This window comes from Drosophila takahashii, chromosome 2L (assembly GCF_030179915.1).
Source record: "Drosophila takahashii strain IR98-3 E-12201 chromosome 2L, DtakHiC1v2, whole genome shotgun sequence".
Taxonomy (NCBI): domain Eukaryota; kingdom Metazoa; phylum Arthropoda; class Insecta; order Diptera; family Drosophilidae; genus Drosophila; species Drosophila takahashii.
Window position 1 is genome coordinate 2262032 of NC_091678.1, and position 17261 is coordinate 2279292.

General features: G+C 36.0%; 11 protein-coding genes across 11 annotated transcripts in view; 8 read left to right on the top strand and 3 right to left on the bottom strand.

Moving 5' to 3' along the window:
- Positions 1 to 1438: 1438 nt before the first annotated feature.
- LOC108064210 (kunitz-type serine protease inhibitor conotoxin Cal9.1d) lies at positions 1439 to 2067 on the bottom strand. The gene is made up of 2 exons (XM_017151617.3): positions 1947 to 2067; positions 1439 to 1891 (listed from the first exon to the last, which is right to left on the bottom strand). Exons 1-2 carry the CDS (start codon positions 2008 to 2010, stop codon positions 1710 to 1712), a joined length of 246 nt encoding a protein of 81 aa, XP_017007106.2. The 5' UTR covers positions 2011 to 2067; the 3' UTR covers positions 1439 to 1709.
- Positions 2068 to 2807: 740 nt separating this feature from the next.
- On the bottom strand, positions 2808 to 3303 carry LOC108064209 (protease inhibitor). Its single transcript, XM_017151615.3, has 2 exons — positions 3146 to 3303; positions 2808 to 3083 (listed from the first exon to the last, which is right to left on the bottom strand). The coding sequence occupies exons 1-2, from the start codon at positions 3210 to 3212 to the stop codon at positions 2899 to 2901; spliced, it is 252 nt and encodes an 83-aa protein (XP_017007104.1). The 5' UTR covers positions 3213 to 3303; the 3' UTR covers positions 2808 to 2898.
- Positions 3304 to 3626: 323 nt separating this feature from the next.
- LOC108064198 (uncharacterized) lies at positions 3627 to 4468 on the top strand. The gene is made up of 2 exons (XM_017151604.3): positions 3627 to 4023; positions 4089 to 4468. Exons 1-2 carry the CDS (start codon positions 3819 to 3821, stop codon positions 4262 to 4264), a joined length of 381 nt encoding a protein of 126 aa, XP_017007093.2. The 5' UTR covers positions 3627 to 3818; the 3' UTR covers positions 4265 to 4468.
- A 306-nt stretch (positions 4469 to 4774) lies between these two features.
- LOC108064197 (kunitz-type serine protease inhibitor bitisilin-2) lies at positions 4775 to 5694 on the top strand. The gene has a single exon (XM_017151603.3). The coding sequence runs from the start codon at positions 5187 to 5189 to the stop codon at positions 5577 to 5579; it is 393 nt and encodes a 130-aa protein (XP_017007092.2). The 5' UTR covers positions 4775 to 5186; the 3' UTR covers positions 5580 to 5694.
- A 729-nt stretch (positions 5695 to 6423) lies between these two features.
- LOC108064220 (kunitz-like toxin PcKuz3) lies at positions 6424 to 6883 on the top strand. The gene is made up of 2 exons (XM_017151627.3): positions 6424 to 6581; positions 6641 to 6883. Exons 1-2 carry the CDS (start codon positions 6515 to 6517, stop codon positions 6820 to 6822), a joined length of 249 nt encoding a protein of 82 aa, XP_017007116.1. The 5' UTR covers positions 6424 to 6514; the 3' UTR covers positions 6823 to 6883.
- A 686-nt stretch (positions 6884 to 7569) lies between these two features.
- Positions 7570 to 8162, top strand: LOC108064249 (male accessory gland serine protease inhibitor). Its single transcript, XM_017151671.3, has 2 exons — positions 7570 to 7888; positions 7944 to 8162. The coding sequence occupies exons 1-2, from the start codon at positions 7822 to 7824 to the stop codon at positions 8123 to 8125; spliced, it is 249 nt and encodes an 82-aa protein (XP_017007160.2). The 5' UTR covers positions 7570 to 7821; the 3' UTR covers positions 8126 to 8162.
- A 237-nt stretch (positions 8163 to 8399) lies between these two features.
- On the top strand, positions 8400 to 8822 carry LOC108064245 (male accessory gland serine protease inhibitor-like). The gene is made up of 2 exons (XM_017151667.3): positions 8400 to 8557; positions 8619 to 8822. Exons 1-2 carry the CDS (start codon positions 8491 to 8493, stop codon positions 8804 to 8806), a joined length of 255 nt encoding a protein of 84 aa, XP_017007156.1. The 5' UTR covers positions 8400 to 8490; the 3' UTR covers positions 8807 to 8822.
- A 111-nt stretch (positions 8823 to 8933) lies between these two features.
- LOC108064246 (male accessory gland serine protease inhibitor-like) lies at positions 8934 to 9474 on the top strand. The gene is made up of 2 exons (XM_017151668.3): positions 8934 to 9061; positions 9123 to 9474. The coding sequence occupies exons 1-2, from the start codon at positions 8995 to 8997 to the stop codon at positions 9305 to 9307; spliced, it is 252 nt and encodes an 83-aa protein (XP_017007157.2). The 5' UTR covers positions 8934 to 8994; the 3' UTR covers positions 9308 to 9474.
- A 536-nt stretch (positions 9475 to 10010) lies between these two features.
- Positions 10011 to 10541, top strand: LOC108064244 (male accessory gland serine protease inhibitor). The gene is made up of 2 exons (XM_017151666.3): positions 10011 to 10204; positions 10263 to 10541. Exons 1-2 carry the CDS (start codon positions 10126 to 10128, stop codon positions 10448 to 10450), a joined length of 267 nt encoding a protein of 88 aa, XP_017007155.2. The 5' UTR covers positions 10011 to 10125; the 3' UTR covers positions 10451 to 10541.
- Positions 10542 to 10630: 89 nt separating this feature from the next.
- LOC108064247 (chymotrypsin inhibitor SCI-II) lies at positions 10631 to 11348 on the top strand. The gene is made up of 2 exons (XM_017151669.3): positions 10631 to 10787; positions 11120 to 11348. The coding sequence occupies exons 1-2, from the start codon at positions 10718 to 10720 to the stop codon at positions 11287 to 11289; spliced, it is 240 nt and encodes a 79-aa protein (XP_017007158.1). The 5' UTR covers positions 10631 to 10717; the 3' UTR covers positions 11290 to 11348.
- Positions 11344 to 17261, bottom strand: part of Drgx (Dorsal root ganglia homeobox) — a 34735-nt gene continuing 28817 nt past the window's right edge. Inside the window, exons 7-8 of the mRNA XM_017151663.3 lie at positions 12985 to 13142; positions 11344 to 12617 (exon numbers count right to left, since the gene is read on the bottom strand). Coding sequence (XP_017007152.2) covers positions 11992 to 12617; positions 12985 to 13142 — 784 coding nt within the window. The 3' untranslated portion in view covers positions 11344 to 11991. The remainder of the gene's footprint in view (positions 12618 to 12984; positions 13143 to 17261) is intronic.

Consider the following 17261-nt stretch of genomic DNA (forward strand, 5'->3'; position numbering starts at 1 on the left):
AAAAATATTCATGTTAGACCGGTCACAAAAATAATCGATTACAAGAAAACCACGATTAATTTAGATTGTTTAATCACACAAATACTTAGTGCACACTACCCTCCCTTGAATTAATTCAAAAAACTCCACTTAAATTGCTTTAAGACTCTTATTTTTAGCAATTAAATAGTCTCAGCATTGCGTCAAATTTCTGAGGCGTGAAAATGCAACATACAGCAGCTGATCTAACAGCTGTAAGTTAGCAGAGGGGGCCTCTATCGAAATTCCTGAAACGTAACATTGAAGATTGGTCTTCTGTTAAAGTATTCTAGAAAACACAATTTTAGTTTAACGACTTTAAAAAAATGGGTTTTGGCCAAAAAAAGTGGTCAAATTCCCCATAGTGCAGTGGACGGGAAATAACTAATAATCCTGACCAGTTGGGGAAAGGCTTTTTTAGATCTTATAAAGACCCGTCACTAATGAAATCCGTTCAATTCAAAAAATTATAACAATCTACCAGCAAACAAAGATTAAATTTTATTTTCTTTCATGCAGTAGACAATGATTTTTTATAAGCTGTATTATGTTAAGTTTTTTTGTAAAAATTCCAATTAAAAGAAATCCTACAGGATTAACTTGATCCTTGAACCTTACATTTTTCTTCACATTTCCACATAGTATGGAAGAAATTGCCACTTCCATTGCAATAAGCAAACGTATTAACACACTTATTTGATGAAGCTAAATAAGTAAAACCGAGGTCTTCGCTTTTACACTCCCCAGTGGAAATAGTTCCGGTGCCGCATACGGCTAAAAGAAATAAATATATTATAAAGAAAAGTTTTTTATTTTAGCACTTACGATCTTTTAGGTATACTAAGTTTACGGCCATGGCAAACCCAAATAAAGTTATCAATAGAAAAACGATGGAAATTGATTTCATTTCTTGAGAATTCACTACTTTCTTCAGTTGACTTGAAATTATTAGAAGTCCAGAACAAATGAGAAAGTCAATACACACGTATAACCAACATCGTATGACTGTTCGTTCCTCTAGATCTTAATTAAATATGGTCTGGCCTAGTCTGGGGCTAAAGTTTTCCTTATCAGTGGGGCAAATCGAAACCCGTCTACTATTTATTTGTATTTGCTACACTGAGTAAACAAAATGACAATTTAATTGGCGGGTGATCTGTGCCAACATAGCAAATAAGTAAATCTTAAACGACATAATATTTTTTAGTGATGTTAATTTTTTTTAGTAACATTTTTTTTAGAACGTAACATTTCCAAACATTTTTCTTCACATTGCCACCTATTAGGGAGGATTGCCACTTCCTTTGCAAACGTATTAACACACTTTCTTGCTATAGCTAAATAAGTAAAACCGTGGTCTTCGCTTTTACAATCCCCAGGGGAAATAGTTCTGGTGCCGCATATGGCTAAAACAAATAAATATATTATCGAAGAAAAGGTTTTTATTTTAGCACTTAAGAAATTTTAGGTATACTAAGTCTACGGCCATGGCAAACCCAAATAAGGTTATTAATAGAAAAGCATACTATAAATTTGAATGCATGTTCTGAGATTGATTGATGTTGAATTCCAAATTTTACTTGCCATATACAGTACCATATAACTGTTTAGTTTTATTGTGTGCTTATGACTGTGAATAAAATATAGTGATGTAAGCTTTCTTTAAACACTTAAAAGGGAATTCTTTTTCACTAGTTTCTGAATGCTGCATTATCCTTGCATTTGGCTTCGCATTCATCCTTGCTGCTGAAGTGATTACCATTTAGTAAGCAACCCTGCCAGAATACGCATTCATTTTTAACCTTCATATAGGAATAGAGGGTCATTACTTCCAAACATGGACCTTCGACGAATGGTTCAAGATGGCAAATTACTATAAATACAGGATTATTAATATAATCGGGTTAATCGGTCTGTAAAGCACTCACTGTCTTTGAAGCCCCGTACCAAACTCAACATTGCAATTATTACCCAAAAGAATAATGCTTTCATCCTAGAATTATGAATAACTGATACTGAAACAGCCTCAAGAAACTAAGCAGAACTAAATAATATCGGATGATACATTTTTCTGTATTATCCAAAACCAATTTTATTATACATGTCAAATGGCAAATTGATTCCTTCTTATTTAAAAAAAATTATAAGTTTCTTGCGTAGCTTTTTGAGTCGTACAAATAATTATGTCTTTAATTCATAGGCTCTTGAAAATTCCATATAAATAATACCGGGAATCGCAATAGCAATTCTTGATAATTAATATTTTGTTGCTCGCTATTTCAGGAAATTCTGAGAATTTCTAACTTAAGTCTGGCTCTTAAAATGGAGACATTTGACCCAAATATTTTGGGAAAATACAATAAGAAAACAAATAAGAATTAGAGTGCCTTGGGATCGATTTGTAGCCTAGGACATACCAATGACTGATTTTAAATTTGTGTACTAATCTATATTAAATTATTTGTAATTAAATTGCAGCATTCAGTCTCTAAACTACTTATCGAGGGGAAACGTAGAAGTATAACTAGGAAATTTAAACTATGTCACTTTTTTTGTAATTAAGCCATTTATTTATTGTGTAATATTTCTCAGAGAAATGCCTTAAGTGGAGTGATCTTAATTTCGATATATAAAGTTATTGAATAATATTTTAAAGGCAAGATGCTAGATGCCAGCAGAAAAAATTATTAACAAAATTTGGGGATTCTGCCTTTCTGCCTTCACAATGATATTTTAATAAAATTAATTATTATAAATTTGATCTAAAATGTAAAATAAACGATTACACGTATATGATAAACTTTGATATTTATTGGTAGAAAATTAAGTTTCAATAAGTTTGTAAATATTTTAATCCTAAATCAAAAAGGTGTTGGGGAATTACATTTTGCACACAGTTTCGCAAATCTTTTTTGTTGTAAACTTATTATCGTTGCCACCACAGCCACCATATGAGAATTCCAAGCATTCATTTGTATCGGGATGATAAGAAAACCAATTCGAATAATGAGCACAAGACGCAATCATTCCAAAGCCATCGACAGCAGGTTCTTGCTGACAGGCGTCTATAAAACCGAAATATTTTTATTTTTTACATGATATTGGTGTTTAAATTATACCAAATTACCATATGATAATCCCTTGGCAACCAGTGCTAGTAAAATAAAATAATAAAATACGATAACGGACCTCATATCCACATTAAAAGCTATATTTTTCACTTGACTAGAATCGATTGAAGATTTTAGGGAAATAGAAAACTCAAGCTACTGGTTTATTTAATCGTAAATAAGTGCTTTGATATCTGTGACTAATTTTAAATAACCCTGCATTTCTATTTCTTATAAAAAGAAGGAACCTTACAGTTTAGAAATATTTTTAACAAAGGGAAATTATAATATTATTTTTACTAAAACTACAGTATATTCTTTACTTGGTAAATGATTTAAAATTATTATTTATTTATTAGTTTTATATTTAAATTTATGCAATTTTTTGTTTGTCTGTTTTTATTTTTTGCTGTCTACTTGCATCTTTGAGAAAGTATGTATGTTAATATTAAGTGTGATCTATTTGCTCTGTTTAAATCAGATAATTAATCTCGACTGCGCTCAACGCGTCGTATGCGCAATTCGAGCTAAAAACTCACACATGGCTGGGCAGAGAGTGAGCAAGTGATTTAATTTGAACTCAACTCATCGGCTTAGGCCCAGAATATAGAACTAGAATATAGAACATTCGGCTCAGTTCAGTTCACAGTCGGTGCTTTTAACGTTCAGTTATCAGGTTTCACTCTCAAAATGCTACTACGGATGACCCAGTTTCTTTGCCTTGGAGCGCTTTTATTGCTAAGTCTTATGCAACTTTCGCAGGCCGTGGCCACTCCCAATAATAACAACAATAACATCAAACCGAAGCCTGTGGCTCAGGTGCAGCCAGGAAATCCGACTGGAAATAAGCCTACGATTGCCACAACAACAATAAGGCCACAGAGATTAGTGCAAGGTAAGTTTATTTATGTAATAATCAGTAATTATCATTTTTTTTAAAACTGAACCCTTCTTTTATAGATCCCAAATGTCTGCAGCCCTTGGAAGTGGGTCCTTGTCGAATGAATCTAGAGAGGTACTATTACAACAAGGATAAAAAGATCTGTGAAACCTTTAAGTACGGCGGATGTCGAGGAAATGACAATCGCTGGGGATTCCGGCAAACTTGCGAGGAGGCCTGTCTACCTAAAAAGTAACCAATCGATGGCGAACTAAATATTAAGGATTGTTTAAACCAATTTAAAAATATAAATGAAATTATTTTTAGTAAAATCTATAATCTACATTCATGAAGAATGAAAATGAAATCACTTTATAATTTTTAAACATTTGTATTCATTTTAAAATGAATATTATAAAAGTTAATCTATTTTTAAAATATATATTTCCTGCTATAAATCTATTGCAATTTAAAATCTAGCTAGAACCACTCATACCAAAATTTTTCGGATATTATAAAGTCGGATAAAGTCACTAACTGTTTGAAACAATTTATATTATGGGGAAAATATCTTAATTGTTTAAATGACAAACAAACACCTTTGAGATTTTGTATATACAATTCTTCTGAAATACTTATCCATAAACTGTTTAACATTAGATTAAATTATTTTAGTCGAAGACAAACACATAAACCATTTAATTAAGCAGCTATCCAGTTTATAGGTAGTTAAGTTAGATTCCCATTCCGCCATATGAACGTGATGGGGTTTGCTAAAACTATAACACCGATCCGGAAACAAGTTGGAATATGAGTTAATGTTAATGGCCAGCATTATGATTGAGTCACCTGGTGCGTTGAACTGCAACCGAAGGTTGGGCCTACGATAGCTTCTCGAAGGCGGACGGTGCCAGGTGGATATGGATATAGATATAGACATATAGCTATGGATAGAGACGTCAGAGAGGCACCGCCGTGATTTACATGCGATGTCGAATCAGTTGGACAAACAAGCTGCCGCTCCGATAAAAAAGGCACACAAAAAGGGGCAAAAACGGTGGTGGGTAAAAACCCGAACGATTCGACTACGTGAGTGTGGGATCAGTTCGAACGGATAGTATTTAAGCCTCACTTCGCCGACGATCCGAATTCATTCGCAGCCACTCAACGGAATCGAAATGTGCTTCAGATATAGCTTCAGCTTCATTATAATCGCGGCGGTTCTGCTTCTGGCAGCCGGAATTCGGGCAGCTCCCTCGGATGTTGTGGTGGAGAAGGCGGAGGATCCTAAAATCCCTCAACCCCTGCCAGATGGCGACCTCAAGGTTCCCGAGGACTGTCACCAGCCCAAGGAAACGGGCCGCTGTTTCGCCCTCTTCTACCGATACGCTTACAATGTGGATACCCAATCCTGCGAGGAGTTCGTCTACGGCGGTTGTGCCGGCAACAAGAACAATTTCGAATCCAAGGAGCAGTGCGAACAGGCCTGCTTGGGAAAGTCCTCCTCGGAGTCCCCCACCACCACTGAACAAAGCGGCGATGCGACCACCGAAACTAGCACTTCGGCTTGATTTTATTTAGTTTCTTAGTATTTAACTTATTTGTCATACCCAACTTCATCTCTGATTCAAATGCATTAACATACTGAGTTGATTGTTTTAATAAAAGTATTTGATTTTTTAAATAATATAATATTATATTTTATCTAATATTTTGTTATAAATGTCTAAAATTATGGATATCATTATTCGTATTATTTGTAAAATAGTAATTACAGAATAGGGCCGTAATGAATTAGTGAAAACTTAGAATCTGGAGGAAAAAGCTTTTCTGGACTAATGACGTTTCAATATATGCCCATTCATCTTAAAAAGTCATTAGTTTGGGAGCTGTATGATTAAAAGAGGCAAGATTTATGGGTAGTCTATACAGAAAATAAACTTTATTAATTATTCGAATTGAAAAGAATCCTTCGGTTAGGAAAGTGGGTGTTAAATATTTCAGAACAACACGGAAATTCCTTCCAACCAAAGATATTTGGTCTGTTCCCTACTTTCATAAATCTTTTTAAATAACAAATTCCCAACTTTCTCTACAAAAACACTCAGGGTCTGAAATACATAACAAATACATTATGTACTCCACACTGATAGCGAAAAATAAAATACAATTTGGACAAACCCACTGCCGAATGACCAATCAGTGCTGAAATTAATTTACTTTATTTAGAACGTAGTACCTAAGTTTATTTGCGACCCCTGCTTTATTTCCAACACAAACACTCAAAGTACTCAATGTCTCCGGTGTTTGGCTACCAATTTCACGAGCACTCGTTAATGAACCGTAAGTTCATGAGCACATCGATAAGATCCCGAGTCGATTTGTAGTTCCCGCTCCCGATGGGCACAGCGTATAAAACCCAGTGTCAGACCTCCGATTAGCATTAGTCGTTCCACGGAAGCTGCTGCGAGAGATAGTTTTCAAAATCCAAAATACAAAAATCATTATGAAGTTCATTGCTGCTGTCTGCTTGATTTTTGCTCTGATGGGCCTTGCCTTGGGCCTCAAGGATCGTGAGTTGAAAATGTATACAGAAATATATAACATTCTAATTGAATTTTCCTTATATTAGCCATCTGTGGACAACCTGCTGCTGTTGAGGGCAATGGTATCATCAAGTGCGCCGCCTTTATTCCCAGTTTTAGTTATCATGCCGAATCCAATTCCTGCAAAGATTTCGTCTACGGCGGCTGCGGTGGCAATGATAACCGATTCCCGACCCAGGAGTTGTGCGAGAGCAAGTGCAAGGAATAACTTTGGGAAACCCCTTGTGATTAAAAATAATATTCAACAATAAAAAATATGTTTCAATGAACTTCCGTAGTACCTTATCTTTTTTCAAGCTTTTTGGGTGTTTAGAAAATAGGTTTTCACTTTTAACAATTAGTAAAATTTTTATTAAAATTTTATAAATTTTGAGAGTTTTTAAATTTAAGTGAAAGTTGTACTTTATTAAATTTTGCATAATTTTTATATGGATCTCCACAAACCTTATGTTTATCTCAGATTTATAAATAATATGTGCTTTATCAATTAGAATTTTCCCTTTAGATCAAAGTTTAATATTTTAAAGTAATTGAGTGTTTGCAAATAGTCATTAATTAAATTATACTTTCAACAAGCTGTTATCACAGATGCAATTAATGAACTGCTTCAATAAACAATTATTCATTTACGTCGAATAATTAAATATTTATAGAAAGGAGAAATTCGTTTCAAGTAGCTAATTGTTCTTTCTGGTTAAGTATATCATCGAATGACTCACACAGCATGTGAAATATATTTCGTAAAGAGTTTTCGTCATAATTACTGTGACTAATGTGTGTTAATTCCATTTCCCTTTCGATAAGAGAACCAGTCGATAATTACAGCACAATTTCCACACTCGTTGACACGCTTTGTTTGTAGTGCCCATTGTTTATTATTATTATTTCGAATGATAATACAATTATAATGTGTAGTACCTACTAATGTGAGGGGCTTTCCCTTTCTGGCGGCTGGTAAACAAAGTGAGTTCTGGGAAGCCAAGGAAAGTAAACAATCCGGCACAAATATTTACATAAATCGGTGCGAATTTTTTGTGGAGATTTCCCAGCCATTTGTTAATTTGTTTGTCGTATAATCAGAATGTTTAATGTGCTCGGCGATTAGCTGAAGGTTCAATGGAAACGGCTATAAATTACGCGACTCTGGTCGTTCGGCCTTAGTTTGCTTTTATCTAAGCCAGCAGAAGGTTCAAAAATATTTATCATTATGAAGCTGTTGATCTTTGTTTTTGTGTTCATCGCCTTTGCGTCCAGTGCTTTAGCCTTGAAAAATGGTTTGTGATAATAATTCTTTGAATGCTCTTAGTGTATCATTGCCAAAAATTCTAGCTATCTGTGGGTTTCCCCACTCTCGCAATGGTGATGGCCAAATCTCCTGTGAAGCCTATATACCAAGTTGGTCCTACGATAGTAATCACAACGAGTGCATCAAATTTATCTACGGCGGCTGTGGAGGCAACGACAATCGATTCGATTCCAAGGAAAATTGTGAAGAAGAGTGTTTGCAATAAAATTAAGTGAACAAAAACTAAAAAAAAAATTATTTTTAATTAGAGATTACTTTATTTGTGGCGCAATTTGCTGTATCTAAAGTCTGAGTTCCAGTGACCTGCTATTAATAAGATAAAGCTCGTAATTTCCTGAGATTTATGAAATCGTTCTAGTAAGCAAATATAATTATTAGACATTTATACATATTTACAGAAATCAGTGCGAGGAAATTTGTTTTTGTTTGATTGACTAACAATGAAATATTTCATGTGCTTCTGCGATAAGCTGTAAGTTAACTGGGAAGGGTATAAAATACGAGGCTCTAGTGTTTCAGCTTTAGTTCATTTTTGTTGAAGCAAGCTGAAAGTTCTGAATTTTTTACAATATGAAGCTGCAAGTCCTGCTTTTCTTATTCATCGCCTTTGTGGCCGGTTCTTTTGCTCTCAAAAATGGTACATTAAATAAATTTGTTTTATTATACTTAGAAAAATTAAATTAATTTAATTTGTACAGCAATTTGTGGTCTACCCCATTCTCGGGATGGTGATGTTGAACGTAAAATATCCTGCGAGGCTTATTTCCCCAGTTGGTCTTACGATGCCGGCAATAATAAGTGCGTGGAATTCATCTACGGAGGCTGTGGCGGCAATGAAAATAGATTCGGTTCAAGGAAAAGTTGTGAAGAGAAGTGTTTGCAATAAACATATATGAAATTAATAGCGTCGTGTTTCCGAATAAATTTTAGAAAAATGAAAACCTGTTAAAGTTTTTATTTTTTAGAATAATAATTCTGGTTGTAATGTTTGGCTTTTAAAATACTTAGCACCGTTTGCTCCAGCAAAAGTATTCATTTGTCTACGCCAACTGAAAGTTCTAAGTTTTGTTCACCATGAAGCTAATTTACTTGGTTGTGGGCTTGATCGCCTTTGTGACCAGTTCCTTGGCTCTAAAAAATGGTAATTTATAAACTTTCTATACTTTTTAATAGTTTCAATTGTATACATTTAATTTTAACAGAAATCTGTGGTCAACCTCATTCCTTTCCTGGATTTTGTCGTGCTATATTTTACAAGTGGTCTTATAACTCCGGTAAAAATAAGTGCGTCAAATTTATCTACGGAGGCTGTGGTAAAAATGGCAATAACTTCAATTCAAAGAAAGAATGTGAAGAAAAGTGCTTTGCAAATTACTTAGCAATGTAATGTGGACAGAGTTGTTATGTTTAAGCCTTAGTTGTTTACAGATCTGATATCTACAGATTTTTTTACTATATTCTACTACATTCAGCTACGGAATGAAAATAGAGTTGTCTCACAGAAGAGTTGTGAAAAATAGTGTTCGCAAATACATTTTGATGAAGTGAAAACCACTTAATGTTTTTATTTCGGTAATAATATTTATAAGGCCTGTAGTTGTATTGTTTTTATTGTAAAATTCATTTTACTTTAGTTAAATTTTATTCACGGCAAACGAAAGTTGGAAAAAATTTAAGCCATTAAGATGATACTTTCGGGTGTTTTCTTAGCCGCCGTTGTAGAGAATTCTTTAGGTCTGAAAGATGGTATATGTGTCCTTTTCGATCGTTATCAAAACCATTGAAGTTTATTTATATAAAGGTAATAATGGATTGGTAACTTTTAACATTTTGCAGCAAATGTTAATAACAATTGGGTTAGTGTTTTTAAATTGAAAGATTTCTTTACTTTTGTGCGGAAACTGATTTTTCCAGATGTGACAAAGCCATAAAATCAGAAAGATGACGCAATCTAAGCTTGATAGTGACGGATTGAACAATCCAGACTGGCATATATTAAACTTAATTAATTATTTTTTATGAGCTAACAGTGCTGTGTGCTAATTCCTATCAGCTATCTCCCGACTTTCTATATAGAGTCAGGCTCCGTTGACCTGCTAGATAAGCCAAAGCTATTCCTTCTCCCGATTGCTATATGTACGTCACTATAAAACTGTGAAGTTGCCAAGTCTGGACAACCAGAGTTAAACTGGAGTTGCTTTAAAAATGAAGTGTCTTGGTATTGTTGCCATTGCCATCCTGCTGAGCCTCTCCAGCCATCATTTTGGGGTCCAGGCCAAGCCGGGTAAGTAGGGATCTAGTAAATCTTGTCCGAAAATGGGTCTAAGTTTTCACCCCATCAGAAATGTGCCAGCAGACGCCTTCGAAGATGGGCATGGCCCAGGATGGAGCTGCCTGCATGGCTTACATGCCAACCTGGACCTATGATGCTTCCAAAAACGCCTGTTCCGAGTTCATTTTCGGTGGCTGCGGAGGAAACTCCAATCAGTTCGCCTCCCGAGATGAATGTGAAAAAGCCTGTAAGGACTGAACCAAAAAAAACCCCATATCTGTAACCTGAAAACCAAAACAAATAGCCGGCAATCTTGTTTTGCAAAAATACAAATAAACTATAATATCAAGGTTTGTTGTTTTTGTCGGTGCTCGCAAAAAAGTCAAACAGAAATCGCGCTTGACCCTCGTCGATTGATAAGCAATCCGGTTTGGGCCTATATAGCACAGTCGGCAACTCGAACCTTTCAACAGTTTAGTTCCGTCAGTCGCGATTGAGATCTCAGTAGTGCCAACCTAAATCAATATGAAATACTTTGCCGTTTTCGCCCTGCTCTGCTGCCTTTTGGGAACCGCTTTGGCGGCCCTCAAAAATCGTAAGTATCATCCATAAAAATTGTGAAAAATCAGGAACTAGAATATTGAAAGTTTTTCCAGTAATATTGTCTTAAAAATTCTAGTTCATAGAAAATTTGGTAAATATATACTTTGAGAACTTATTCAGGCATTTGCAAAAAATTCAAAAAATTTTAAAATAGCCTTTCGAGCATTACAAAAAATTCTGAATAAATTTCGAAAGCTACCGGTTTGCTGGTTTGGACTGAGAGTTGATTCTTAGGCAATAGACGTTAGTGTTATTTGTAAAAAACTAAAAAATTAAAATTAGATAATAAATAATTGGAATATACTTTTTTTACTTAATTTTCAGCCGTATGTGGAGAGGAGTTCGGTAAAATTGGAACCTGCAAGGCGCTGCAGGGCAAGTGGACCTATCGCCGAGACACGAACGAGTGCATCAGTTTCCAGTATTCCGGCTGCAAGGGAAATAACAATCTGTTCGAGAGCAGGGCCAAATGCGAGCAGACCTGCAAAAATTAAATACCTATTTACCCATAAATAAATAAAATTAGAACTCCGGTTTTGTTATCCTAATGTGATCATCTTTATTGTTTTCTTTATTAACTCGTTTAATATTAAATAATATTGGTTGTGGCGCTTACGGTAATTAGTGTCCGATTCAGTGTGATTAGGCTAGGCTATATATTTCCGATTTGTTAGCTATCCTCTATATACTGTAAGGGTTTATAATCATGTGTGTATATATGCTGTATTATTTGTTGTAAATATTGTTCATATGCATTCGCGTGTTAATTGATATTGTTAATCATTTGGAATTGTCTTCTTCGGCTGTTGCTGATTATGTTGGGTTCAATCAGGGGTTATCTTGGCTCGTCTTATCTGCCGAAACCAACAACAGCTAACTATTATTCTAATATATAATTATTTTTTATTTAAAGTGCTGCTGTGTTTTTTTTTTAATTTTTTGTTGTTTTTATATTGTGTATGTTCTCTTGCTTGATTAAATTAGGGCTAAACTAGAGCTTAGTCTACTATTTAACTTTTAAATGTTTATTGTTACAAACAGGCTGGTTTTGGGTATTTTATTTCACAGCTTCTATTTGGAGTCCTAAAGAAATGGGAAATAAATTTGTACAAATTTCGAAATCTGCGAAATAAAATACCCTATATGCCCTATACGATAAAATTTTCATTGCACAATCAGTTTGGATTTCCCTTCATTTATTCCATTTTGGTTAGCACCGCATTGCCATTCAAAGAACCCGATCCCGAGATTCCTCCTGAACCGGGAGAACATTCAGCTGCTGCCACCCCCCCCGATGACTGCTGAGTGGGCGTGGTTGGTGGCGATAGTGTTGCATGTTGTTGTTGCTGCTGTTGATATGCCACTGCCGATTCAGCCAGATCTAAAAGAGCTGCTCCTCCGCCCGATCCTGATCCCGGTCCCAATCCATTCATGGTCATGTCCTGCGCCTCGTGCTTCATCCTCATCGTGTTGTTGTTGTTATTGTTGTGATTGACCACATGCTGTCCCAAGGCCGGATGATGGGCGAAGGAGAGGGGTGGCAGGTGGAGGCCCGGGAAGGCCAATCCTGCTGCAGCTGCGGCATGCAGCGATTGCAAGAGAGCCGCCGAATGTTCCTGTGCCTTTCGCCGCAGTTCGGCCACCGAATTGGAGCGCGGATCATGGCCAGAGGGTCCCTGGCCAGAGGACTTGGGCGACTCCGGGGAACTGGCCGCCGAACTGCTGCTCACTGGGATGCTCAATGGAGCCACCACCGAGGAGCCCGGCGGCGGCGGGGGCTTCAAGGAGCAGCAGGAGCAGAGGCTCTGGAATGGGGAAACGCCTGAAAAAAAGCGAGAAGAAATATATATTAATAAAATTAAGGAGAATACATTTTATTAGATTTAATATAAAGGCGAGTAATTTATGAATATTTGTAATAGGTATAAATCAGAGAATTTATTTTAATCAAATTACAAATAAAAATTGATTGGAATTGTTAATTGATTTTAAATCCTTGTCAAAATATATTTTCTAATTCAATTATTAATTTTACATTTTGTCTGAACAAAGGTAGACAAACTGATTTGATTTTGATTTATCTTTTACGAACAGCATCTGTTGCCTTTGGCCCACTTCAAATAATTTGATTAGACTGAAGTGATTTGGATTGATTTTGCCGTTGATCGATTGCCAAGACTGAAACTTACCTTTTAGTCCCGGGAAAAGCGGCTGATGGGTGAACTGGGCGGCCAGGTGGGGCGGAAGGAAAAACGGTGGGTGGTTGGCGCCTCGCTGGGCGGCCGCAGCCGCCGCCGCTCCTGCCACGGCGCTCTGTTCACTCAAAACGGGGCGAAAGCCGCAGTTGCTGAAAGTACAAAATTAAAAAAGAATATTAATAATATTTTAAAATGTTTACTTAAAAATATATATTTATAAATAATAAATATATATAAATAATAATTTAAAATGTTTACTTAAAAATATATATTGAAGTAAATATAAAATTAAAACAAAAGTCAAGCTTATAAGGCTATAACCTTAGCCCCTAACTCTTGTCGACTGATAAGCGATCCGGTTTGGGCCTATATAACGCAGACAGCATCTCGGATTGTTCAGCAGTTTACTTTCGACAGTCGTGGTTGAAGTTTCATCGATCCCAAATCAAAACCAAAATCAATATGAAATACTTTGCTGTTTTCGTGCTGCTCTGCTGCCTTTTGGGAGCTGCTGTGGCCCAACTAAAAAATCGTAAGTATTTTTATTTAAAAAATTATCGAAGAAATATATGGAGAGATGACAAAGCAGACAAAATCTAAAATTTGAAGCTAAACAAAAATATTAAGTTTTATTTTCTAAAAAACTTTAAATATATTTAAATATATATATAACCACCTCATAGTAGCTCTACGGTTTACTAAAAATGTTTTTTTGTTTTTCTTAAATTTTTAGCAATTTGTGGCGAGGAGCCTCGGTCAAATGGACCCTGCCGTGGGCGATTTGAGAAGTACACTTATCTTCAAGAAAGCAATGAGTGCGTCCAATTCTTTTACAACGGCTGCGGGCAAAACAAAAACCATTTCAATACCCAGGAGGAATGCGAGAAGGCCTGCAAAAATTAGTAGATCTCTGACTATTCTACATTAAAAGTTAAAATTAAATTCCCTATTAACTTGTTGATATTTTTTAAATAAATAAATATTATTGTACGAAAATTTACAAAACTCCTTGAACTTCTCTCGCTTTTCTGTCACTGCACCCATTCACACATTCAAGTGCTTTGCATTTCGCCTGCACGCGCACATTAAACGGAACCAATTCAAAGGCAAAATAAAGAAAAAAACAAAATTAAACACCACATCACACAGGGCAAACAAAAACAACAAACAGAGTTTTAATTAACGCTTAATTGAAATAAATTAAAACATTTTTATGCGTAATTGCATTATTATTAATAAACCTAAATATTTTGTATGTGCGTGGTGGGTGGGGCGAATAATCAACACCCAGTTGTCATTTTTGTGAGCGTTTTAATTGAATGAAATATTACGCTTAGTCGCATGTCAAGGCAACCAGACAATAAAAAACATTTAATGCAATTTGAATGTTTTAATTGATAAGTGAGACAACGTTTCGTGGAACTGGTACTCGTAAATTCCTATGACTCTCATAATCCCCATTAATAAAATTATAGAACATAATATATATATACTTTTTTATTAGAAATAATTGCGTTTGATCAACTGAAGTTTATTTGGGAGCCGAAAAAAGTGGAGTAAGTGGAAAAAATTCAATTTCCATTTGTTCAAATTTACTTTAAGCCTCGGGGCGACCAAGGAAATGTGTCTAAAATTTGATAATTTCGGCTAAAGGTGGGGCAGCTGCTGCTCTGTGGTCATAACGAAAAGCTCTGGATATGCTAATCGAGTTGGGGATGTTTTAGGAGGATTTTCGACAGGCAGACCTCGCGAATGGCGACCACAACCGCCGGGAAAAGGGACCACAAACGTCGCGGCCACTGTCGCTTTTAATTCTCTTCGCTTTTCACTTTTTATTTGGCCTCCCCCCTGCCCCAATTTCCTAAGCTTGTCATGTTTTTTGCCTTCCCTTATCCACCCACAATTTGCCGTGATTTTTCCGAGGTTTTCTCGCTTTGTCTGCTCTTGCTGTATTTCTTCTTTTTTCGGTAGTTGGAGAATGCAAAACGCTTGGCCGCTTGAAACAGAATTTTCGATAAGGTAATTGTTTTTTTATTGCTGAAATCCAAAATAATGGTTTTGAAAATTTTTTGTTATGAATTTTAGTTGAGTGTTGATAGGAAAATATTATAATATTTTAGGAACGTTTCAATTTCCGAGCTAGATGCAGAACTCTTTAAAATTCCTATTCGCTTTCAAAACCCCGCCCGGTTTATGGGAAAGCCAACTATTTACCTCCCACACATATATAAATAAATACTCATTTCCCCAACTTTTTCACCCCGTGGCCCCTAATTAAGCTTCGAGCCAAAAAAGCAAAAGTCCAAGCGGCAAAAACGAGATGAGAAAGCTCAAATAGCAGCCATAGCAAAAGCAAGCGAAGGCAAACACTCGGGCGTAGACAGCCCTCTTTCTAGAACCCCCCTCGGTTCTCCTCTCTAGTTGCAAAAAAAACAGTAAACTTAAATGTTTGCGTATAATTAAGCACTCATCCTTTGGTCATAATTAAATTTTGCATGTGCACATCCAACAGATGCCTCGGATGCCCGAGAGTCTGGGGCTTGGGGCTTCGTTCTAGCTACCCCCGTTTCTACCCCCTTTTTCCCATCCCTGCTCCTCCTGATAAACCCCTCTCTTTTTGCCTTGATAAGTCTGTCTCTTTCACTCGTGTTTTGGGGACTGGCAAAAATATGCTAATTGCCATAGGCGACTTTAGAGCACTGGGAAAAATATTTCCAATCTATTAAGAATTTCAATAGTATATACAAAATCGGTTTTTTTAATTTTAAAGTCTCAATTTAAAGTGAAATCGTAAACGAGTACTTCAAAATAAAAAAAATGTATATGATCATTTAGCAATTTAGAAAGATATTAATTTAAAAATGAAATTAAAAAAAAAATTTCTGTACCTATAATTTATTTATTTTTTCCATAATTTTCTTTTTATATTTAATTAGAACTTTATGACTCATTTTTTATCAGTGCAGAGGCGTGGCCATGTCCCACGCCCACTCGACTGCCGCCGCCTTAATTGCTATACTCATAGACCCCGTTCCGGACGACTTCTCCTTCTGCTTTTCCTTTTCCCTCTCTCTCTAATTAAGACATTCACAAGCACGAGTGTTGTCGTTGAGCTCGTTAGTTAGTACATAACTTTTCCTCCAGGCAACTCAGAGATATAAGGAAAATGGCGGGGAAATTGGGGGGTGGCTCTGTCAATGTCAATCTTGTGAGCTCCATCTCAGTTTCCACCTTGAGTTGCCGCAAAAGTTTTTCTTAAAATTTTCGCACTTTTCGCAGATTGCGCTTAAGCAAGGATAAAGTTTTCACGACTTTTAACATGCACATGGAAAATTCACTCCTTTTTCCCGACGTTCTGTACGAGTATGTGTGTGTGTAATTAGTCGGGCAAACATTTTAATGCTTTACGCAATTCTAACAAATTAAACTCAAGCAATCAACACCTACACAGGCTTAGTCCTCCTCCCTTTTCCCCCCACAAGTCAAACTTAATTTCCGCAAAATGTACTTTTTTCCACGAAACTTTTTGGATCCCCAACTCGAACCCCCCTCGAAGCTCCAGATAATGCTTATTATATTAGGCTACCCGAAAAGTTTGCGAGCACGGAGGCAGCTTATTTTAATTGCATGATGAATATTAAAATATTTGCTTAATTTATTATTCAAGCATTCGCATTCGTGCGCGCAGCATAAGCGGTCGGAATACCCGCACTCACCTGAATTACAGGTGAAATGTGTATATACTATAAGTGGGTACACATCATTTTGGGGCCCCGCTATGTGGATTTTGGGGGTAGATTCCCACGGCCGAAATACATATTTAGTTATTTGTGCATAAAGTGGAGTGGAGTTGAGAGATTTTGGGGCTGCTGCCGGGTATTCAATTAGCATATTTAACTGAAAACTTATTCCAGCGAATGATTATGGATTTAGTTTGGGGAGTAGTGATGGATTTATTAAATATTTTGTATTTTATTGTATAGCGGTTATATATAAAATTCTGATTTTTTAACAAATTGTTGTAGTCTGAAACTCAGTTTTCTTTATTATTATTTTGCCCTCCGCATTTCAAGTATCGTCTTGCAGTAAAAACTGCATTTAAGTGTTTTTGGGTCGTTGCATAATTCGTATAATTTGCGATTTTTTTCTTGGTTCCCTCGAGGGGCCTTGAAAAAACCAGTTTTGGCCTGCTTTTGGGAACTCCTCTTACGTCACCAACGACAACGACCTCGCCATCCGGAGACAAGTGCGGATTAGTGCTCTGTAAT